This window comes from Manis pentadactyla, chromosome 4 (genome assembly GCF_030020395.1).
Source record: "Manis pentadactyla isolate mManPen7 chromosome 4, mManPen7.hap1, whole genome shotgun sequence".
NCBI lineage: Eukaryota > Metazoa > Chordata > Mammalia > Pholidota > Manidae > Manis > Manis pentadactyla.
This window is the reverse complement of record NC_080022.1, coordinates 48,911,177-48,929,965: the sequence shown is the minus strand read 5'-3', so window position 1 is coordinate 48,929,965 and position 18,789 is coordinate 48,911,177. Positions and strand designations below refer to the sequence as shown.

Below are 18,789 nucleotides of genomic sequence, written 5' to 3'. Positions count from 1 at the left end.
TTTGCATTTATTGGGAGTCAGGCACTTCTAAATATTTCTATAAATGACCTCACTTAATTTTTATACCCTATGAAGTAGATATTTTTATTACATTAAAATATAATTTAATATTTTAAATTATAGTTTTTAATTATAAAAGAAAAAATTAAGGTTTCATCTAAATAGTTGAAATTCGAAAATTAGAATTATTTTCTCAAAGAAGTAGGTAAGCCAGCAATTTTCAACTCTAAGAGAAAAATAACTACGAATGCTTGGATATTCAAGCCTATAACAAATATTTTTAATGGTCCATCCATGAAATGAAACCCAGCCTCCAAAACACTTTGCCAATTAATTCACTAAAATAACACCTTTGTAAACTTAAAGAGGAAATTTTTCTCAGATTAGGTTTCTTTTCCGCACCTGCATATCTAATTCTTGACATCTTTGCCTCAGTTCTTCTTTCTCTGCTAGTGCTTCCTGAAGTTCTTCCAAGGCCCTCTTAAGCTGAAATATAAAATGCCCTCATTCTTAGTAAATCGTGTTTTGACACAAACTGAAAACTAGATTTTTATCAAAATACATATATACACTGATAATTGGAAAATTTTTTTTAATTTACCTATTAAGTCTTAATTTATTGTTTATGATTAATACATAGTCTCATTAGCATTTAAAGCTTAAACCCTACAGGAATAAAATTTTATGTAAATCCTTGGGAAATATATAAGCAGAAGAGTATTAGAAGATGCACTATTTAATCTCATCACAGAAAAAATTTAGAAAGAACATGTTTTAGAAGAGCATTTATAGAAAAAGTTTAATTTGAAATACTTGAAATTACTAGTGACACTCATGAAGTACAGACATCCAAAAATTAAACAGGAAAGTACTAGATGCATTTACCTTTCCTCTTACCCTTTCCCCTACAACCCAGACTGGGGTATACATAGGAGGACAGTGCCTCTTCCTCCATGCAAAACAGTCATGTAACAGAACCAGGGGAAGGGAGCCTTGAGTAAAGGCCTCTCAGCTGTTTCTTAACTATCAGGAGAGAGAATAGTAACTGTGACAAAACTTATATTATCTTATTAGAGAAATCAGAACTTAGCAGAATTTTTTTAATTGTCTATTCTTTAATTGTGTATCCATCTAAATAGTTTACATACATTAAGTGTCAGAGGGAAGTTCCATTAACATGATCAGAAGAAACTGGGTTACTACTTACATTCACGAAGAATGAATAATAACATTCAATTGAGATAATATGGCAGAACAAATGGTCTAAATTTCATTAAGGAAAATATTCTTGTATATGTTTTCCTATGTAGGCCTTATGACAATGACAGTAATTGGCAATGTTTTTAACATTTTCCTCACATACTGAAATACTCACCTGTTGCTCTAATTCTCCAACAGCATCGTTTGTAGGACAGTTTAGTATTTCTTTACTCATCAACTAGGAAATTAAAATAGTAAAATTAAGTACAATAAAATGATGTTTACGAAGTAAAACTAGGTTTGACAGTACAATAACATGATTTATATACTTTTTCCTTGCCTTAATTTGATGCTCCTTAGACTATTGTTCGAATAAAAATTTTAGAGGTCTAAGCTAAATAACACAATATTCACGCATTATCTTAGTGAGGGTATAATAAGGAAAGTGTGCTGAAATATGTAGATATATTTAAAATAATTGTGTACTGAAAAACTATAATCCAAGTTCTAAAAGATGAATTACTAAAAAAAATTGGACATGTTAATAAAAAGGTATGTCTATAACATAAATTAATATTTTTAAAATATAGCCTTTAAATGAGTGATACGGCAAAATTTCAAATTTGAGAAGTCATTTTTGAAGTAGGCATTATGATTGTATGAAAAGAACAGGACCCTGTCAAATAACTTTTTGCACACAAAAGGCAGATTTGTTTAGGGGTAGTGATGCTTGGAATTCAAACCAGCAATGCACAATCAGCATATGCCAATGGCTGAAGTCCCATATGCTGCCTCCCTCTAAATCACAGCCCTTCCAAACTGTTTGTCCTTACTAATCTCTCCCTCAGGTTTCCTCTGCACTCAACTTCATGGCAACCTTTTAGTCTGATTTTAAGAATCATCATACACCAAAAGAATTTTGAATCCTTGTGGTCAAATTTAGATAACTAGATTGGTTTCAATCCAGGCTATCTAGCTCCAAAACCTAAGTATTATTATATTTGCTAACAGTTCTATTCTGAAAATGCATATGAGATATACACACACATACACACAATCAGTCCTCAAGGAAGATTGCTCTAATTGGTAAAAGGGAAAAGAAAAACTTCCGTCTAGACTAAGGTTGTTTATCTTGCTCAGCTGAAGGTATTTAAAGGAACTTGACAATAATAATTTATCTTTTAAAATGCAGAAGTACTGAGATTCAAGATGGCAGCATGAGAGGTGAGGCAGAGAACTCCTCCCAAAAGCACATAAAATATGAAAATATAGTTAATACAACTAATCCTAAAAGAGCAACAGGAAAGAAGGCTGCGCAGACTGCATACACCTGGAGAACAGAGCAGACCTCACCGAACGGTAAAGTACCAAAGCCTTGATGGGCAGAGCCCAAGCCCTTCCCCCACCCCAGCTCACCAGCAGGAGGAAGAGAAATGGAGTGGGGAGGGGGTGGAAGCCTAGGACAGCTGAAAACCCACCCAGCCCTAGAGATTGCTTTGGGAGCACAAACCTACATTGTGTGGTGCTCTGGAGGCTGGTGGGTTTGGAAAGCTAAGAAAGGTGTAATATTTGGACAGACTGAGATTTCAGCCATTTGTGAAAGGACAGGGATCCACATCTGGCCGCTCTGGGACAAAGGAAAGGCAGGTGGTCTGAGAGGCTTCCTAGCAGTGAGAGGGCTGCTGAAGGGGTGGGTTTGCACAGAGCTTGCTGCACAGGAAAAGGGATAGGTGGATAAGGTTGTCTCGGCACACTCTGCCCAGCAGGGCGGGAACTTTCAGGAGCTTCAGGTGCTCCATGTCCTTAGCTGGCTACTTAGCTCCAAGGCCCCCCACTGTGATACACAGCCTGCTGAGCCCTCCTCCTGGCCTGCCAGCACTGGCTGGCAAACCCACAGTCCCTGCCCTGGAGTCAGGCCAGCCAGCCGGAGGCCCCGCCTACAGCAGTTACAGACACAAAGCACAGAGGCTTACACCTGTGTGCTTGGCCCACTGGTTCTGACAGTGGAGACAGGCAGTGTAGCCAGGATGCAGGAAACAGCTGTTCCCTCCCTCCAGGCACCAACGCCGCTTCCCCAAGATCCCCAACATCACTCTGGGGGCTGAGCAGCTCCAGAGACTAGAGTTTCTGGGCACTGGAGGGTCCCACATAGAAATATGAAATGTCAAAGGAAACTGGTTCAAACAAAAATCTCAGAAACACCAGAAAAAGGGCCAAATGAAACTGAACTCACTAATCTTCCTGAAAGAGAGTTCAAAATAAACATCATAAACATGCTCATGGAGGTACAGAAATATTCAAGAACTCAGGGATGAATTTAGGATGGAGATTCAAACATCAAGAAATTCCATATCTGAAAAAATTACCTTGAACTTCCTGGTAATTATCATATATGTACATTTCATGATTTGAAAGCTTTATCGTTACAGAAAATTCTTAGTATTAGACATCCCATTTTCCAAATAATAAGAATGGATTCCCATGAGGAGGGATGGTACAGTCAATACTGAGAGAAGCACAGAGCTGCCTGCATTTTAAAACTATTAAGGGAGAAAATATACAAAATGTTTGGGTTACTTTTGATTTCACAATATTCACTGTTCAAATATATGGAACAGTCATCAATTTGTGTCATTGAAGAAAAGAGAAAGAAGTGTATCATGGAAATAGCCTCAATCTCAACCTCTGCTTCTGGCCCCATATCATGATGTCACCCCAGTGACTAGGCTTTGGATTCAGCCCCCTGTCATCTCAGTTTCAGAGAAAAACCATGGAATGGAAAGTGGGGGTGGGGGTGGGAGGAATGACACCATTTTGCCTCCCATAGTACAGGACTCACAAAAAGGCTTTTCCTCAGACTTGGCTCACATGCCAAATCTCGTGGATGTTCCCTAGTGGCTCTCTAGGCCCTCTCTGAAGGATGTTGAGATTGTACCTGGGCCTAAGCAGAAAGAGGGTTGGAGCCTATTAGCAACAGAGGCCAGTACTCCAAAACAAGAGGGTATCAGTTCACATGCAGGAATTTTCCAGCTTGCAATCACTATGTTGACACCAATACAATATACTTCAATAAAAATATATATCAAGAACAGCAACAAAAAAATGCAGAAGTACAAAAATTGAATTTAAATTTCTTTTAAGAGACATTAAAAAAAAAGGTGGCTGGAGACACTAGATAAATGTAATTAAACCTGTTACAAATTGTAGGTTTTTATATAAACAGAAAGATAAACATGCATAAAATTTATGTAGAAATTTATGTCCTTTGGTTTAGAATCTGTATACATTGGTGAACACAATATAACTTACCTCTTGAATAGCAGTCATGACCACATGTTGCACAGATTCTTCCAGGGTCATTATAGTTTGAATATGTTCTATGATTTAAGAAAAAATCAGATCTGAAAAAATAATCTACTCTTCATCCATAGTACTTTAGCCATTTAATTAACAGTATAAAAATGCATTTATCACACTAATTAGGCAAATCCATGATTTTTCCACAAGAGGTAGGTCCACTGAAATCAAATAAATAGAATTGGAAATCATCATATAAATATTTTTGAGTGTTTTATTTTTCCTGAACAAGAAAGCCTTTAATTTTCTTATAAGAAAGAGAAAGAAAAAATTGCAATGAATTTTAAAACAATTATGACAATTTCTTCCCTCTTATTAAATATTCAATATTATGGGGATGAATTTATATGCATTAAATGAACTCCTAAAATCTTAAGGCCAGGAAGTTTCATTTTGCCACCTATTCAGTTCATTTCAGGAATGCTTTCAAAAAAGGGACTTACACAGCCTCCTGTAACACCTGCTTAACATTCACCAAGTCTCACCTCAAGGACACCCTTATGTTACCACAAACACACCTGCAGTAATTAAGTTAGTTCTGTCCTAATAAGAAGTGAGGAACCATGAGAAAAAGTCCTTCATATATTTGCAGATTTAAATCCACTTCAACTGTTTCTCAGCTAAAATATTTTCCAGGAATTTTAAGGACTTATTTTCTAATATTTTTATTGTTTTAACAATTCTTCTGGAAAACTCCTAAAAGTTCTCTAAAGCTTTCTTTTTTTGTGAAGCCAAGAACTACACAAAGATTCTGGTAGATGCGGAATGCACCCGACCACCAAGTGCCACGCAGTGGAGAAGGGGAAGAACTATCTGGAGAAAGCACGGGCAACGGATGGTTTCCTTTACCCGGACTTTCTAGATAATGGAATGTTTGAGGTTTGCTGAAACCTTCATAAAAAAATCTCTTTCCCCACCAAGACAGACATGCTACTGTTAACCAAACTATCTCATTCTTTCAAGATTGAGATTATTACAGTATCTTGGAGTCATTTTGAAAATTCTCACTTCAAAGTATAAAGGTTATGAAATCTGTTTTACATTGTGAATGTGTTTTGTTTTTAGATTTTAAGTAAAATTACTAACTTTTAAAAAAATTTACCTGCTCACTGGTAAAAATTGGTAACTCACGTACCTCCAAAAATAAATCCAATTAGATAATCCTGTTCTTAATAATAACAATGAAAAATTTTTTATATTTACTACTTGCTAAACTTTTATTTATGCATCCAGGAATTCAATTTCCTTTTAAAAATCTGAGGATAAAATTGCTAAGTAATGTTTACAACTTAACTATGAAAGTACCACATGTATCAAAATGCATATAGGCAACAAAATCATCACTTATAGGAAAATTATGGCTTAAAACATCAATTGTAGTTTAAAGAGGAAAGGACTGATCAATTTACAACAAAAATATACAAAAGAAATGAGATAAAAAGTAACAGATATTAAACAGTATAAATCAAATCAAATCAAAGACAAAAGTTGGTTCTTTGAAAGAGTATTAATACTGACAAACATGCTAAAATTAGGCCAAAAAAAAAGATAGCCAATAATTGAAATAGAAACAAAGCATTAATCAACTTAAAAAAGGATCACAGTGAGGAAAAATAAATTGCTAGATTTATAAATAAATTATTATGTGTTAGCTTGTAATTAAACATTTATGTACGTTTTAACATTACATGAGCAAATGTTTCTTATTTTAATGAAAAATCCAACATATAGATCTTTGACATTATTTGTAAGAAATAAAGACCTATGGAGAAGTACTGACTTGCCCTAGAAAAAAATAGCTAGTTAATGATCTAGATGAACTAATATCAAAGTTTTCTGATACCTGATCCCTATCCTTTTTTATTGATAAACAATTGATATCATGCATTTTTTTCTCCCTCCTGAATTTATTCTTATTGAATTTATCCCATCTCATATGCTCTCTTCATTAGTTAGATAACACTGAATGTGTATTCTAATGTCCTGACTTAAAGTGTTTCATATTTTGTAAACTTAAGCACCCAACAATCTCTTTTAAAGGTGATGTACTAAAGACCAAGTTTGGATGAATCATGCAAAAAACATCACCATCAAAAATCTCACCATTCAAACTAGTGCAAGTCCCTAATGGAATTAAATCTTGCTCTGTTCAGTTCATTTTTTATTTACTATATGCAATAAAAAAATGACGTTTTTGCACTAAGCAGGATATGGATCACTGTGTTTGGATATAACAATATAATATTCTACTCCATGTATAGCATCAAAATTCTTATCTGGAGGACGTACTGGACAGGCAGAATATCACTTAAGAAGCCGTGATTATAATTTTGCAGCTACATATTTATTTATGAAAATCTGAATCAACCTAATGTTCTATCTTACATGTATAACAGATAATCTATCAGATGAATAAGTACAACTTTAGTGAGTATCCATTAAATCCTGAGAACTGAATATATTAAATTAATTAAACTAAAATACATTTAATTAAGCCACTGAATATGAATCTCAGAATTCAGGTGCAAATAAGATCCTCAGCATTTAATGTCAGAGCTGGGCTACAATTCAGATCTTAGGGCTTATATTTCAAGGGTGCTTTCTGCCAAGCTGTAATAGTAAATTTTTATGCTTTCAATAGCAATATGTTTTTTCTAGAAAGTCAGTATCCTCAAATGATTGAAATTCACTTACCTTGCTTCTTTTCACAGTTGACTGCACAACCTAAAATAAGCTGGAGCAACCTCCCAAGCTCCACAGAATCGGAACATTCAGTTATTTGGTTTAAATCAGGAATAAGTTCTTCAGAAATCTGCTGCCCCAAAAACTGCAGTATTAAGACAATAAATCTGATCACTAATTTATGTAGGCTACAAAGAATTTACTACACTTAATTATTATAAGAAAAATAAATTATAAATAGGTTCATGAAGTGTCTCAGATAAATTATGGATAAATTCATAATTATTGACTAAAATCAGCTAACAAAGTTCAAGCAATGTCCCAAAATGTTGGGTAACCAGGCAAAATTAACTAAAGTAGTTTTATACCAAATATCCTTTGATCACACTGCCAGAGGGATTGTTTAATTTGAGAATCCCCTGGCCTGATCTATTATGACAAAACTTGTGCCTTTCCATTGAAACATAAGCATATTTATATTAAGCCAAAGGATATTCATATTTTGGTGTATGACTGATTGACAAGAGAACCACAATATAAATCATCACATATTTAAAAATACATAATGAATCAAATGAATTCTTTTTGTAGCTTATTAAGTTTTCTTGGCATTAAACAAAAAGCTTCAAAATGAGTTTTATGCATTAATAAATTGAAAAATTTCAGTCTGAAGTTTATTTGGAAGAAATTACAAGTTCAATTATGTGACAAATCTAAAAATTAAAAACAAAATTAAGGCAACACTAAACCACAATCTCCCAAATATAACTTTCTTGAATAACATGAACTTTCTTATATCAAATAATCCTATTAAAGAATTTGGTATAATGCTGAAGAAGGGGGGGAAAAAACTACCTGAATAATGTACTTATCTAAAGTGACTTTAACACTACTTCCATTTTGCATTTTTTTCCAAATTCACTGCACAAGTTTAAGTTCACAGTATGTCTTTGCTGTTATTACACTGGGAAAAATGTCAAAATAATGCTTTGAATAGGAAATAATTTCTATTTAATTATAAAGTCTACTTGATGGCACTACATAAAATCAAATCATATAAAGATGAAGGCACTTCTATTTGAGAAACTATATCAATTTAAAGAGTATCAGTATAGAAGAACATTATTTTACAAATCAGTGTATTAAGTTTGTTTATCTTCACAAAATTTGAATGTTCTAAAAATGACAAGAAACAACAGTGCATTCCAATTATAAATTATAGTCTGGTAAATGTTATAAATAAAAAGCCACGTCATTTTTCAGTGTCAATGATTATCACACAGTATTTTGTATTTAAGCAAAGTCAGATGTATTCCATACCTCATTATAATAACTCATAATTCCTTGAAGTACTTTCTTTAAATTATTAGCCTAATGGGGAAAAAGAATAAGACTTAAGTAATTTCATAATAACAATGAAAGAAATGTATGCCAAGGTGAAAGACAATAACTCCCCCAATAAAAATGACAAAAATGTTAGTTTTACAGATACAAGTATATGATGTTTTTTAAACATCAAAGACATCAAAGCTTTAATCAGAGATCGATTAAAAGAAATAATATATCCATGCTTACATAGTTTAATCAGGGTGATTCTATTTAAAGTGAGGAACATGAATTCAAATGCCAACTTTAAAGATGTAGTTACAAGCACGTCCACCTCCGATCATTAGTGAGTCTAGCCTTACTCTCCTGCCACAAACTAGAAAAAGTAACAAAATACAAAGAACAGTTGTGTACACGTGTTAGCCAACAGGCAGTATAGAAGTCTAATATGTGAGAGAAGGAAAACAAAAGAGATGAGCCCAACGCTAGTCCAAGATTTCTCTCAGGAGGCAACTTCCATAACACTTAATAGGGTGGTACAAACTAAACAAAGCCTGGAGGAAACAGATGTCAGAAATACAGAAAGGTCAAGGTAGTTAGCATTTAAAGGGCTGACAAATGAAGAGGTGAGAACTACGGAGAGGAAGAGCTCCAGAAATCTGCATAGTGCTTTCTTTGACTCTCTGGCTGAATGCTAATTTGCATGTGCAAGGGTGAAAACTCAACAAGATTAAACAAAAATAAGTTCTATTTTTTTTCTCCAGTCATAAATAATTCCAAGGAGAAAACAATTTGGGGAACTTTTGCTGAACAATTCCCAAAGATTACACAGGACCAGAAACTTAAAGTTCCCACCAGCCAGTGAAGACTATGCTGTATAGACAAGCTTTCAGAGAAGACCCTAAAAGGTCACAGAATAGTAGTAGGTCTAACCTAGCCCTGGAGGTAAAAATAACTCTAGATCTGCCTCCCACTCCTAACAACCTTGAAAAGATCAAACTGATTCACAAGTATCTTAACTGCCTGTGAGAATAAAAGTCCAACATTCTTTAAAATAATACAAAAAATCCAGCACTCAACAATAAGATTCACACTGTCCAGACTCCAATAGAAAATATGGATCATAATGAGGAGAAAACTCAGTAAATAAAAATAAGCCAAGAAATGATGGATGAAAGAATTTGAAAATAATGTTAAAAGTGCTAGTTTAAAAATCTTCAAGGATTTACATGAAAACAATAATTTAGGCAAAGAATACAAGAGTTTTTTTTTTTTAAAGAACCAAATAGAGAAATTATCAGTGGATAAAAAAGGAAGACCGAATACTAGAGGAGCCAAGATGGCGGTGTGCGTAGGGCAGCGGTAATCTCCTCCCCAAACCATACACATTTTTGAAACTACAACAAATACAACTATACCTAAAAGAGAGACCAGAGGATACAGTTCAACAGCCAGGCTACATCTACATCTGTGAGAATTCAGCATCTCACGGAGGGGATAAGATACAAGCTGTGGCCCGGCGGGACCCAAGGGCAACCCCCACCCCAGCTCCCCAGCAGGAAGAAAGGAGTCAGAGCAGGGAGGGAGTGGAAGCGCATGACTGCTGAATAACCAGCCCTAGTAATCAGCAACGGGAGTGCAGACACACATTGCATGGTGTGCTGGATATTAGAGAAACTGAAAAGTAAAATCTGCGAGCAGTCCCCGCAGCCAACTCCCCTGGGACAAATGAAAAGCGAGTACTTTTTGAAAGTCTTAAAGGGACAGAGGCCTCACAGTTGGATGGAAGCGTCCCGGCACACTCAGCCCAGCAGCTGGGAACCCTGCGGAACTTCAGGCGCCCCAGACCCCTGGGATGCAGTGTAGCTCTGAAGCCCCTGACAGCAATAAATGGCCTATCAGTTGATCCCCCTCCAGGGCAGCATGGCTGCAGTGGCCGAGCAGCCGGGTGCACGCACGCAGAGGCGGAGCAGCTGAGGAGTGGCTGCGCCTGTGAGCACACAGCTGCAAAGCAGCTGGGGAGCAGCCGTGCACATGCTCACAGTGGCGGAGCAGCTGGGGAGTAGCTGTGCCCACAGAAACTGCCCAGAATCTCCTCCTGGTGTGCAACCACCCAGGCCAGACCCAGAGGCCGCCGCCAACATGCAGCTACCTGGCACAGGCAGAAGATACCAGGGCAAGGCATAAAGGGGCGCTGTTCTCACAGGAGAGCATACCCGGCGCACCTCCCATTCCCTGCAGGGCTCTTGGCAACAATGATGGGGACCCACCCACGGCAGCTTAGGGGTTTAATCTGGAGGCTGCACCAGGTGTGCGGATAACCAACACAGGCAGCAGAGAAGGGCCAGGTGACCAACAAGCAGGAAAGGACTTTATTCTCCCAACTGACACATGCGCTACCTGCCTACAGCTACCTCTATCGCCAAGAAAAGGGAAGAATTTGGTCCAGTCCAGAATTACCCAGACAACCCCTGAGAGAGGGCCTGGGGAGATAGATTTAACCAATCTTCCTGAAAAACTATTCAAAATAAAGGTCATAACCATGCTGATGGACCTACAGAGAAATACGCAAGAGCGAAAGGATCAAGTTGGGAGGGAGAATACAGAAATAAAACAAACTCTGGAAGGACTTAAGAGCAGACTGGATGAGGTGCAAGAGGCCATTAATGGAATAGAAATCAGAGAACAGGAACACAGAGAAATGGAGGCAGAGAGAGATAAAAGGATCTCCAGGAATGAAAGAATATTAAGAGACTTGTGTGACCAATCCAAAAGGAACAATATTCGCATTATAGTAGTACCAGAATAAGAGAGAGAAAAAGGGATAGAAACTATCTGTGAAGAAATAATTGCTGAAAACTTCCCCAAACTGAGGGAGGAAATAGTCTCTCAGACCATGGAAGCCCACAGAACTCCCAACACAAGGGACCCAAGGAGGACAACACCAAGACATATAATAATTAAAATGGCAAAGATCAAATACAAGGACAGAGTATTAAAGGCAGCCAGACAGAGAAAAAAGGTCACCTACAAAGGAAAACCCATCAGGCTATCAACAGACTTCTCAACAGAAACCTTACAGGCCAGAAAAGAATGGCATGACATATTTAATCCAATTAAACAGAAGGGCTTTAAACCAAGAATACTGTATCCAGCATGACTATCATTTAAATATGAAGGAGGGATTAAACAATTCCCAGATAAGCAAAAGTTGAGGGAATTTGCCTTCCACAAACCACCTCTACAGGATATTTTAAAGGCACTGCTCTAGATGGAAGCACTCCTAAGGCTAGATAGATGTCAACAGAGAAAATAAAATCACACCAAAGAAAGCAGACCAACCAAATACTAACTAAAGGCAAAAAATAAAATCAACTACCCACAAAAGCAGTCAAAGGAAACACAAAAGAGTACAGAATAAATCACCTAACATACAAAGAATGGAGGAGGAGGAATAAGAAGGGAGAGAAATAAAGAAACATCAGACTGTGTTTATAATAACTTAATAAGTTAGATGGTTAGATAGTAAAGAAGCTACCCTTGAGCCTTTGGTAACAACGAATCTAAAGCCTGCAATGGCAATCAGTACATACCTTTCAATAATCACCCTAAATGTAAATAGACTGAATGCACCAATCAAAAGACACAGAGTAATAGAATGGATAAAAAAGGAAGACCCATCTATATGCTGCTTACAAGAGACACACCTCAAACCCAGAGACATACACAGACTAAAAGTCAAGGGATGGAAAAACATATTTCAGGCAAACAACAGTGAGAAAAAAAGCAGGTGTAGCAGTACTTGTATCAGAGAAAATAGACTTCAAAACAAAGAAAGTAACAAAAGATAAAAAAGGACATTACATAATGATAAAGGGGTCAGACCAACCAGAGGATATAACCATTATAAATATATATGCACCCAATACAGGAGCACCAATATATGTGAAAGAAATATTAACAGAATTAAAGGAGGAAATAGAATGCAATGCATTCATTCTAGGAGACTTCACCACACCACTCACTCCAAAGGATAGAACCACAAGACAGAAAATAAGTAAGGACACAGAGGCACTGAACAAACAACACACTAGAACAGATGGACTTAACAGACATCTACAGAACTTTGCACCTCAAAAGCAACAGGATACACATTCTTCTCAAGCGCACATGGAACATTTTCCAGAATAGACCACATTCTAGGCCACAAAAAGAGACTCAGTAAATGCCAAAAGATTGAAATTCTACCTATCAACTTCTCAGACCACAAAGGCATAAAACAAGAAATAAATTTACAAAGAAAACAAAAAGGCTCACAAGCACATGGAGGCTTAACAATATGCTCCTAAATAATCAGTGGATCAATGACCAAATTAAAACAGAGATCAAGCAATATATAGAGACAAATGACAACCACAGCACAAAGCCCCAAGTTCTGTGGGACACTGCGAAGGCAGTTCTTAGAGGAAAGTATATAGCAGTCCAGGCCTATTTAAAGTAGGAAGAATAATCCCAAATGAATAGTCTAATGTCACAGTTATGGAAATTGGAAAAACAAGAACAAATGAGGCCTAAAGTCAGCAGAAGGAGGGACATAATAAAGAACAGAGAAGAAATGAATAAAATTGAAAAGAATAAAACAATAGAAAAAAATCAATGAAACCAAGAGCTGGTTCTTTGAGAAAATAAACAAAATAGATAAGCCCCTAGCCAGAGTTGTTAAGAGAAAAAAAAAGTCTACACATATCATCAGAATCAGAAATGAGAAAGAAAAAATCACGACAGACCCCACTGAAATACAAAAAATTATTAGAGACTACTATGAAAATATATATGCTAACAAGCTAGAAAACCTAGAAGAAATGGACAACTTCCTAGAAAAATACAACCTACCAAGGCTAACCAAAGAAGAAAAAAAATCTAAACAGACCAATTACCAGCAAAGAAATCGAATTGGTAATCAAAAAACTACCCAAGAACAAAATCTCTGGACCAGATGGATTCACCGCTGAATTTTATCAGACATACAGAGAAGACATAATATCCATTCTCCTCAAAGTTTTCCAAAAAATAAGAGGAGGGAATACTCCCAACTCATTCTATTCTATGAAGCCAACATCACCCTAATACCAAAACTAGGCAAAGACTGCACAAAAAAAAAGAAAATTGCAGACCAATATACCTGATGAACATAGATGCAAAAATACTCAACAAAATATTAGCAAACTGAGTTCAAAAATACATCAAGAGGAACATACACCACGATCAATTGGGATTCATCCCAGGGATGCAAGGATAGTACAACATTCGAAAATTCATCAACATCAACATCATCCACCTCATCAACAAAAAAGACAAAAACCACATGATCATCTCCATAGATGCTGAAAACGCTTTCGACAAAATTCAACATCCATTCATGATAAAAACTCTCAACAAAATGGGTATACAGGGCAAGTACCTCAACAAAATAAAGGCCATATATGACAAACCCACAGCCAACATCATACTTGACAGCGAGAAGCTGAAAGCATTTCCTCTAAGATCGGGAACAAGACAGGGATGCCCACTCTCCCCACTGCTATTCAACATAGTACTGGAGGTCCTAGCCACGGCAATCAGACAAAACAAAGAAATAAAAGACATCCAGATCGGTAAAGAAGAAGTCAAACTGTCACTGTTTGCAGATGACATGATATTGTACATAAAAAACACTAAAGAATCCACTCCAAAACTACTAGAACTAATATCTGAATTCAGCTACATTGCAGGATACAAAATTAATACACAGAAATCTGTTGCTTTCCTGTACACTAACGATGAACTAGCAGAAAGAGAAATCAGGAAAACAATTTCATTCACAATGGCATCAAAAAGAATAAAATACCTAGGAATAAACCTAACCAAGGAAGTGAAAGACCAATACCCTGTAAACTACATGACACTCTTAAGAGAAATTACAGAGGACACTAACAAATGGAAATTCATCCCATGCTCTTGGCTAGGAAGAATTAATATTGTCAAAATGGCCATCCTGCCTAAAGCAATCTACAGATTCAACACAGTGCCTATCAAAACACCAACAGCATTCTTCAACGAACTGGAACAAATAGTTTGAAAATTCATATGGAACCACAAAAGACCCCGAATAGCTAAAGCAATCCTGAGAAGGAAGAATAAAGCAGGAGAGATCTCACTTCCCAACTTCAAGCTCTACTACAAAGCCACAGTAATCAAGACAATTTGGTACTGGCACAAGAACAGAGTCATAGACCGGTGGAACAGAATAGAGAGTCTAGATATTAACCCAAACATATATGGTTAATTAATATATGATAAAGGAGCCATGGACATACAATGGGGAAATGACAGCCTCTTCAAAAGCTGGTGTTGGCAAAACTGGACAGCTACATGTAAGAGAATGAAACTGGATCATTGTCTAACCCCATACACAAAAGTAAATTCGAAATGGATCAAAGACCTGAATGTAAGTCATGAAACCATAAAACTCTTAGAAAAAACCATAGGCAAAAATCTCTTGGACATAAACATGAGCGACCTCTTCATGAACATATCTCCCCGGGCAAGGGAAACAAAGGCAAAAATGAACAAGTGGGACTACATCAAACTGAAAAGCTTCTGTACAGCAAAGGACACCACCAATAGAACAAAAAGGCATCCTACAGTATGGGAGAATATATTCATAAATGACAGATCTGATAAAGGATTGACATCCAAAATATATAAAGAGCTCATGCACTTCAACAAACAAATAGCAAATAATCCAATTAAAAAATGGTCAGAGTTGCTGAACAGACAGTTCTCCAAAAAAGAAATTCAGATGGCCAACAGACACAAGAAAAGATGCTCCACATCACTAGTCATCAGAGAAATCCAAATTAAAACCACAATGAGATATCACCTCACACCAGTTAGGATCGCCACCATCCAAAAGACAAACAACCACAAATGTTGGTGAGGATGTGGAGAATGGGGAACCCTCCTACCCTGCTGGTGAGAATGTAAACTAGTTCAACCATTGTGGAAAGCAGTATGGAGGTTCCTCAAAAAACTCAAAATAGAAATACCATTTGACCCAGGAATTCCAACTCCTAGGAATTTACCCTAAGAACACAGCAGCCCAGTTTAAAAAAGACAATTGCACCCCTGTGTTTATTTCAGCACTATTCACAATAGCCAAGAAATGGAAGCAACCTAAGTGTCCATCAGTAGATGAATGGATAAAGAATAGGTGGTACATATACACAATGGAATATTATTCAACCATAAGAAGAAAACAAATCCTCCCATTTGCAACAACATGGATGGAGCTAGAGGGTATTATGCTCAGTGAAATAAGCTAAGTGGAAAAAGACAAGTATCAAATGATTTCACTCTGTGGAGTATAATGGAAAAACTGAAGGAAAACTGAAGGAGCAAAACACCAGAAAACTTACAGAACCCAAGAATGGACTAACAGTCACCAAAGGGAAAAGGACTGGGGAGGACGGGTGGGAAGGGAGGGATAAGTGGGGGGAAAAAAGAAAAGGGGCATTATGATTACCATGTATAATGTGGGGGGGGCACGGGGAGGGTCGTACAACACAGGGAAGACAAGTAGTGATTCTACAACATCTTACTATGCTGATGGAAAATGACTGCAATGGGGAATGTGGGGAACTTGGTGATGGGGGGAGTCTAGTAAACATAATGTTCCTCATGTAATTGTAATGTAATTGTAGAGTAATGATACCAAAATTAAAAAAAAAGAAAAAAAAAAGGAAGACCCAACTATTAGGTGTCTACACAAAAGACTTTCAGTATAGAGGCACAGATTAAAAAAATAGAAAAATACATAGTAAAGCAAAAAATTATCATAACTGAAGTGTCTGCATTAATATCAGACAAATCAGACTTCAGAACAAGGAATATCACCAGGGATAAAGGCAAGTATTTCATAATGGCAACCCCATTGACTAAGAAAATGTAAATGTTAATGTATATAATCCTAATAAGAGATTCTAATTACATGATTTAAACATTAACAGAATTTAAAGTAATTGTAATTGAATTGTATTTATAAACAATTCAAATAACCAACAACAAGCAAATGGTTAAGCACAGGTAATGAAATACTACTCAAGTATAATGAAATAGTACTTAGCAAAAAAAGAAAAAACTACGGCTGACCCCTAAGCAGCACAAGTTTGGTTTGAACTGCAAGGATCCATTTATATGTGAACTTTTTTCCAAAAGATATTGGAAAACTTTTTGAAGAGTTGCAACATTTAAAAAAAACAAGTTTTCTCTAGTTTACTGCAATAATACAGTATGTAATACATATTACAAAATATGTGCTAATCAATGTGTTTGTTCTCAGTAAGGCTTCCAGTCAACAGCAGGTTGTTTCATTTTCAGGGAGTCAAAAGTTATATGTGGATTTCTGACAGTGCTAGAGGTTGGCACCCCTAGCCCCCATGTCATTCAAGGGTCAATTGTACCAACACAGGCAACATGGATGAGTCTCAAAAATATTATGCTGAGTAAAAAATGCTAGAAAGAGTACATAATGTTTGATTCAATTTATATGGAACTCTACAAATGACAGAAAGCAGATCTGTGGCCACCTGGGCCAAGCTTGGAGTGGGAATTAACTGAGGAGTGTAAAGTGTATGTTTTCGGTTAATGGAAATGTTCTATATCTAATTATGGTGGTAGATACATAAGAACATACACTTATCACAACTCAAACTGAACACAATAAAATGTACCCTTAATTTTTTAAAAACGACTTTGTTGTGCTTAGGGCTAATTTCAGAACCACTGTTTGGATTAAGGACTCCTACTGTTCTACCTGCATACCTTTATTCTCCAGTTGTCATCCATATCCTCTTTAATTCGGCTTAACCAAGATTCATTGAACCAAGCTATATCACTAAAACAAAAGCACAAATACAAAGCATTAAAGCATTTTTATTACATGAAAAATACCAAATTGAATTAATAGACAAAGTTATTATGTATCTTAAAGCCTGTATGTAATAAGAACAGTAAATATATAAATTTCTCAAAATAAATTACTTGATTCATTAACCTCTTTAATTTTAGCAAACATCTATCAAGCAACTCTTACTAGGCACCCTGGTAGCAGGAAGATGTAAATGTTCCAATCCTAAAGAGAAAAAAAAAAAAACTAACATTTTAATATATCTACTGTGTATCAAGCACTGTCCTTGATGTTTCTCCATTTTACTTCATTTAAATATCACAGTAACTTGGCTACCAATCTTACTCTTGAGGGAACTGAGGTTAAGAGGGTCTAAGTCATTTGCTCAAAGTGACACTAGTACACGGGAAAGCCCAAAATACATGTATTAGATTATAACTGACTTAAATCAATGTAATTAGAAATCTACAAGTACAGTTTTAGCTTCAAACTTGTAAAGTCTATAATGGATACTGAAGGCCAAGGCAAAGAATTGCTGTATCAAATTTTTATGTATTTAATAAAATAATATTTGACTTTAATCAGTAAACTACATTAGTAGATTATATTCTAAATAAATATTTGGATGCTTGCTCTGAGTAAGGAATTAAATAATATTAATATGAAGATGAATAATTTACTACTCTGACTCTTATAGAAATAGCTATTAAAGAAGGTAAGTAAAGAGTACTTAAGAAGAATGTCATACATGATTTAATAAGAGTTAAACAAAACTACAAAATCACAGAATATTAGGGCTAGAAGACGTCTTAAACATCTCATCTAAATTTCTACTTTACAGATAAGCCAACAAAAGGGAAAAAATAAAAGGGATTCTTTTTCTACCTTGAATTAAAAAATGTAAAGCTGAAACTAGAACACCATGCCTGCTTTGTCAGAAATCAGTCTGCCTCAGATGTTCTAATAAAGAAGATACCACTCTGACTGAAGTAACCAAAAATGGCTTCACTATTTTTAATTCACCTGTTTGGAATTTGTAACCACTTTCTTTTGAGCAAATTAGTGATAATTTATGTTCACCTTTTCCAGATGCTGAGGCTATAATTACTGAAATAATTTGGCTAAATGTATAAATTATGTACCTCTAACCAGGTATTTATGTGAAAAGTCTGAATTAATTTAGTTAATGAGTCAAAAATGCCAGAGTGAATTTACTTTCTTCTGGTATCAGATTAAGCAAAAGAGGTATACCAGTTATGATGGTTAATTTTGTGTCA

At 35.9% G+C, this 18,789-nt stretch overlaps 1 protein-coding gene across 1 annotated transcript in view; it reads right to left on the bottom strand.

The window, feature by feature from the left end:
* Window positions 1-18,789, bottom strand: part of LOC118925381 (protein Hook homolog 1) — a 76,202-nt gene that overhangs the window by 46,857 nt on the left and 10,556 nt on the right. The window contains exons 3-8 of the mRNA XM_057500247.1: window positions 17,428-17,500; window positions 8,560-8,610; window positions 7,252-7,384; window positions 4,510-4,577; window positions 1,376-1,438; window positions 403-486 (exon numbers count right to left, since the gene is read on the bottom strand). Coding sequence (XP_057356230.1) covers window positions 403-486; window positions 1,376-1,438; window positions 4,510-4,577; window positions 7,252-7,384; window positions 8,560-8,610; window positions 17,428-17,500 — 472 coding nt within the window. The remainder of the gene's footprint in view (window positions 1-402; window positions 487-1,375; window positions 1,439-4,509; window positions 4,578-7,251; window positions 7,385-8,559; window positions 8,611-17,427; window positions 17,501-18,789) is intronic.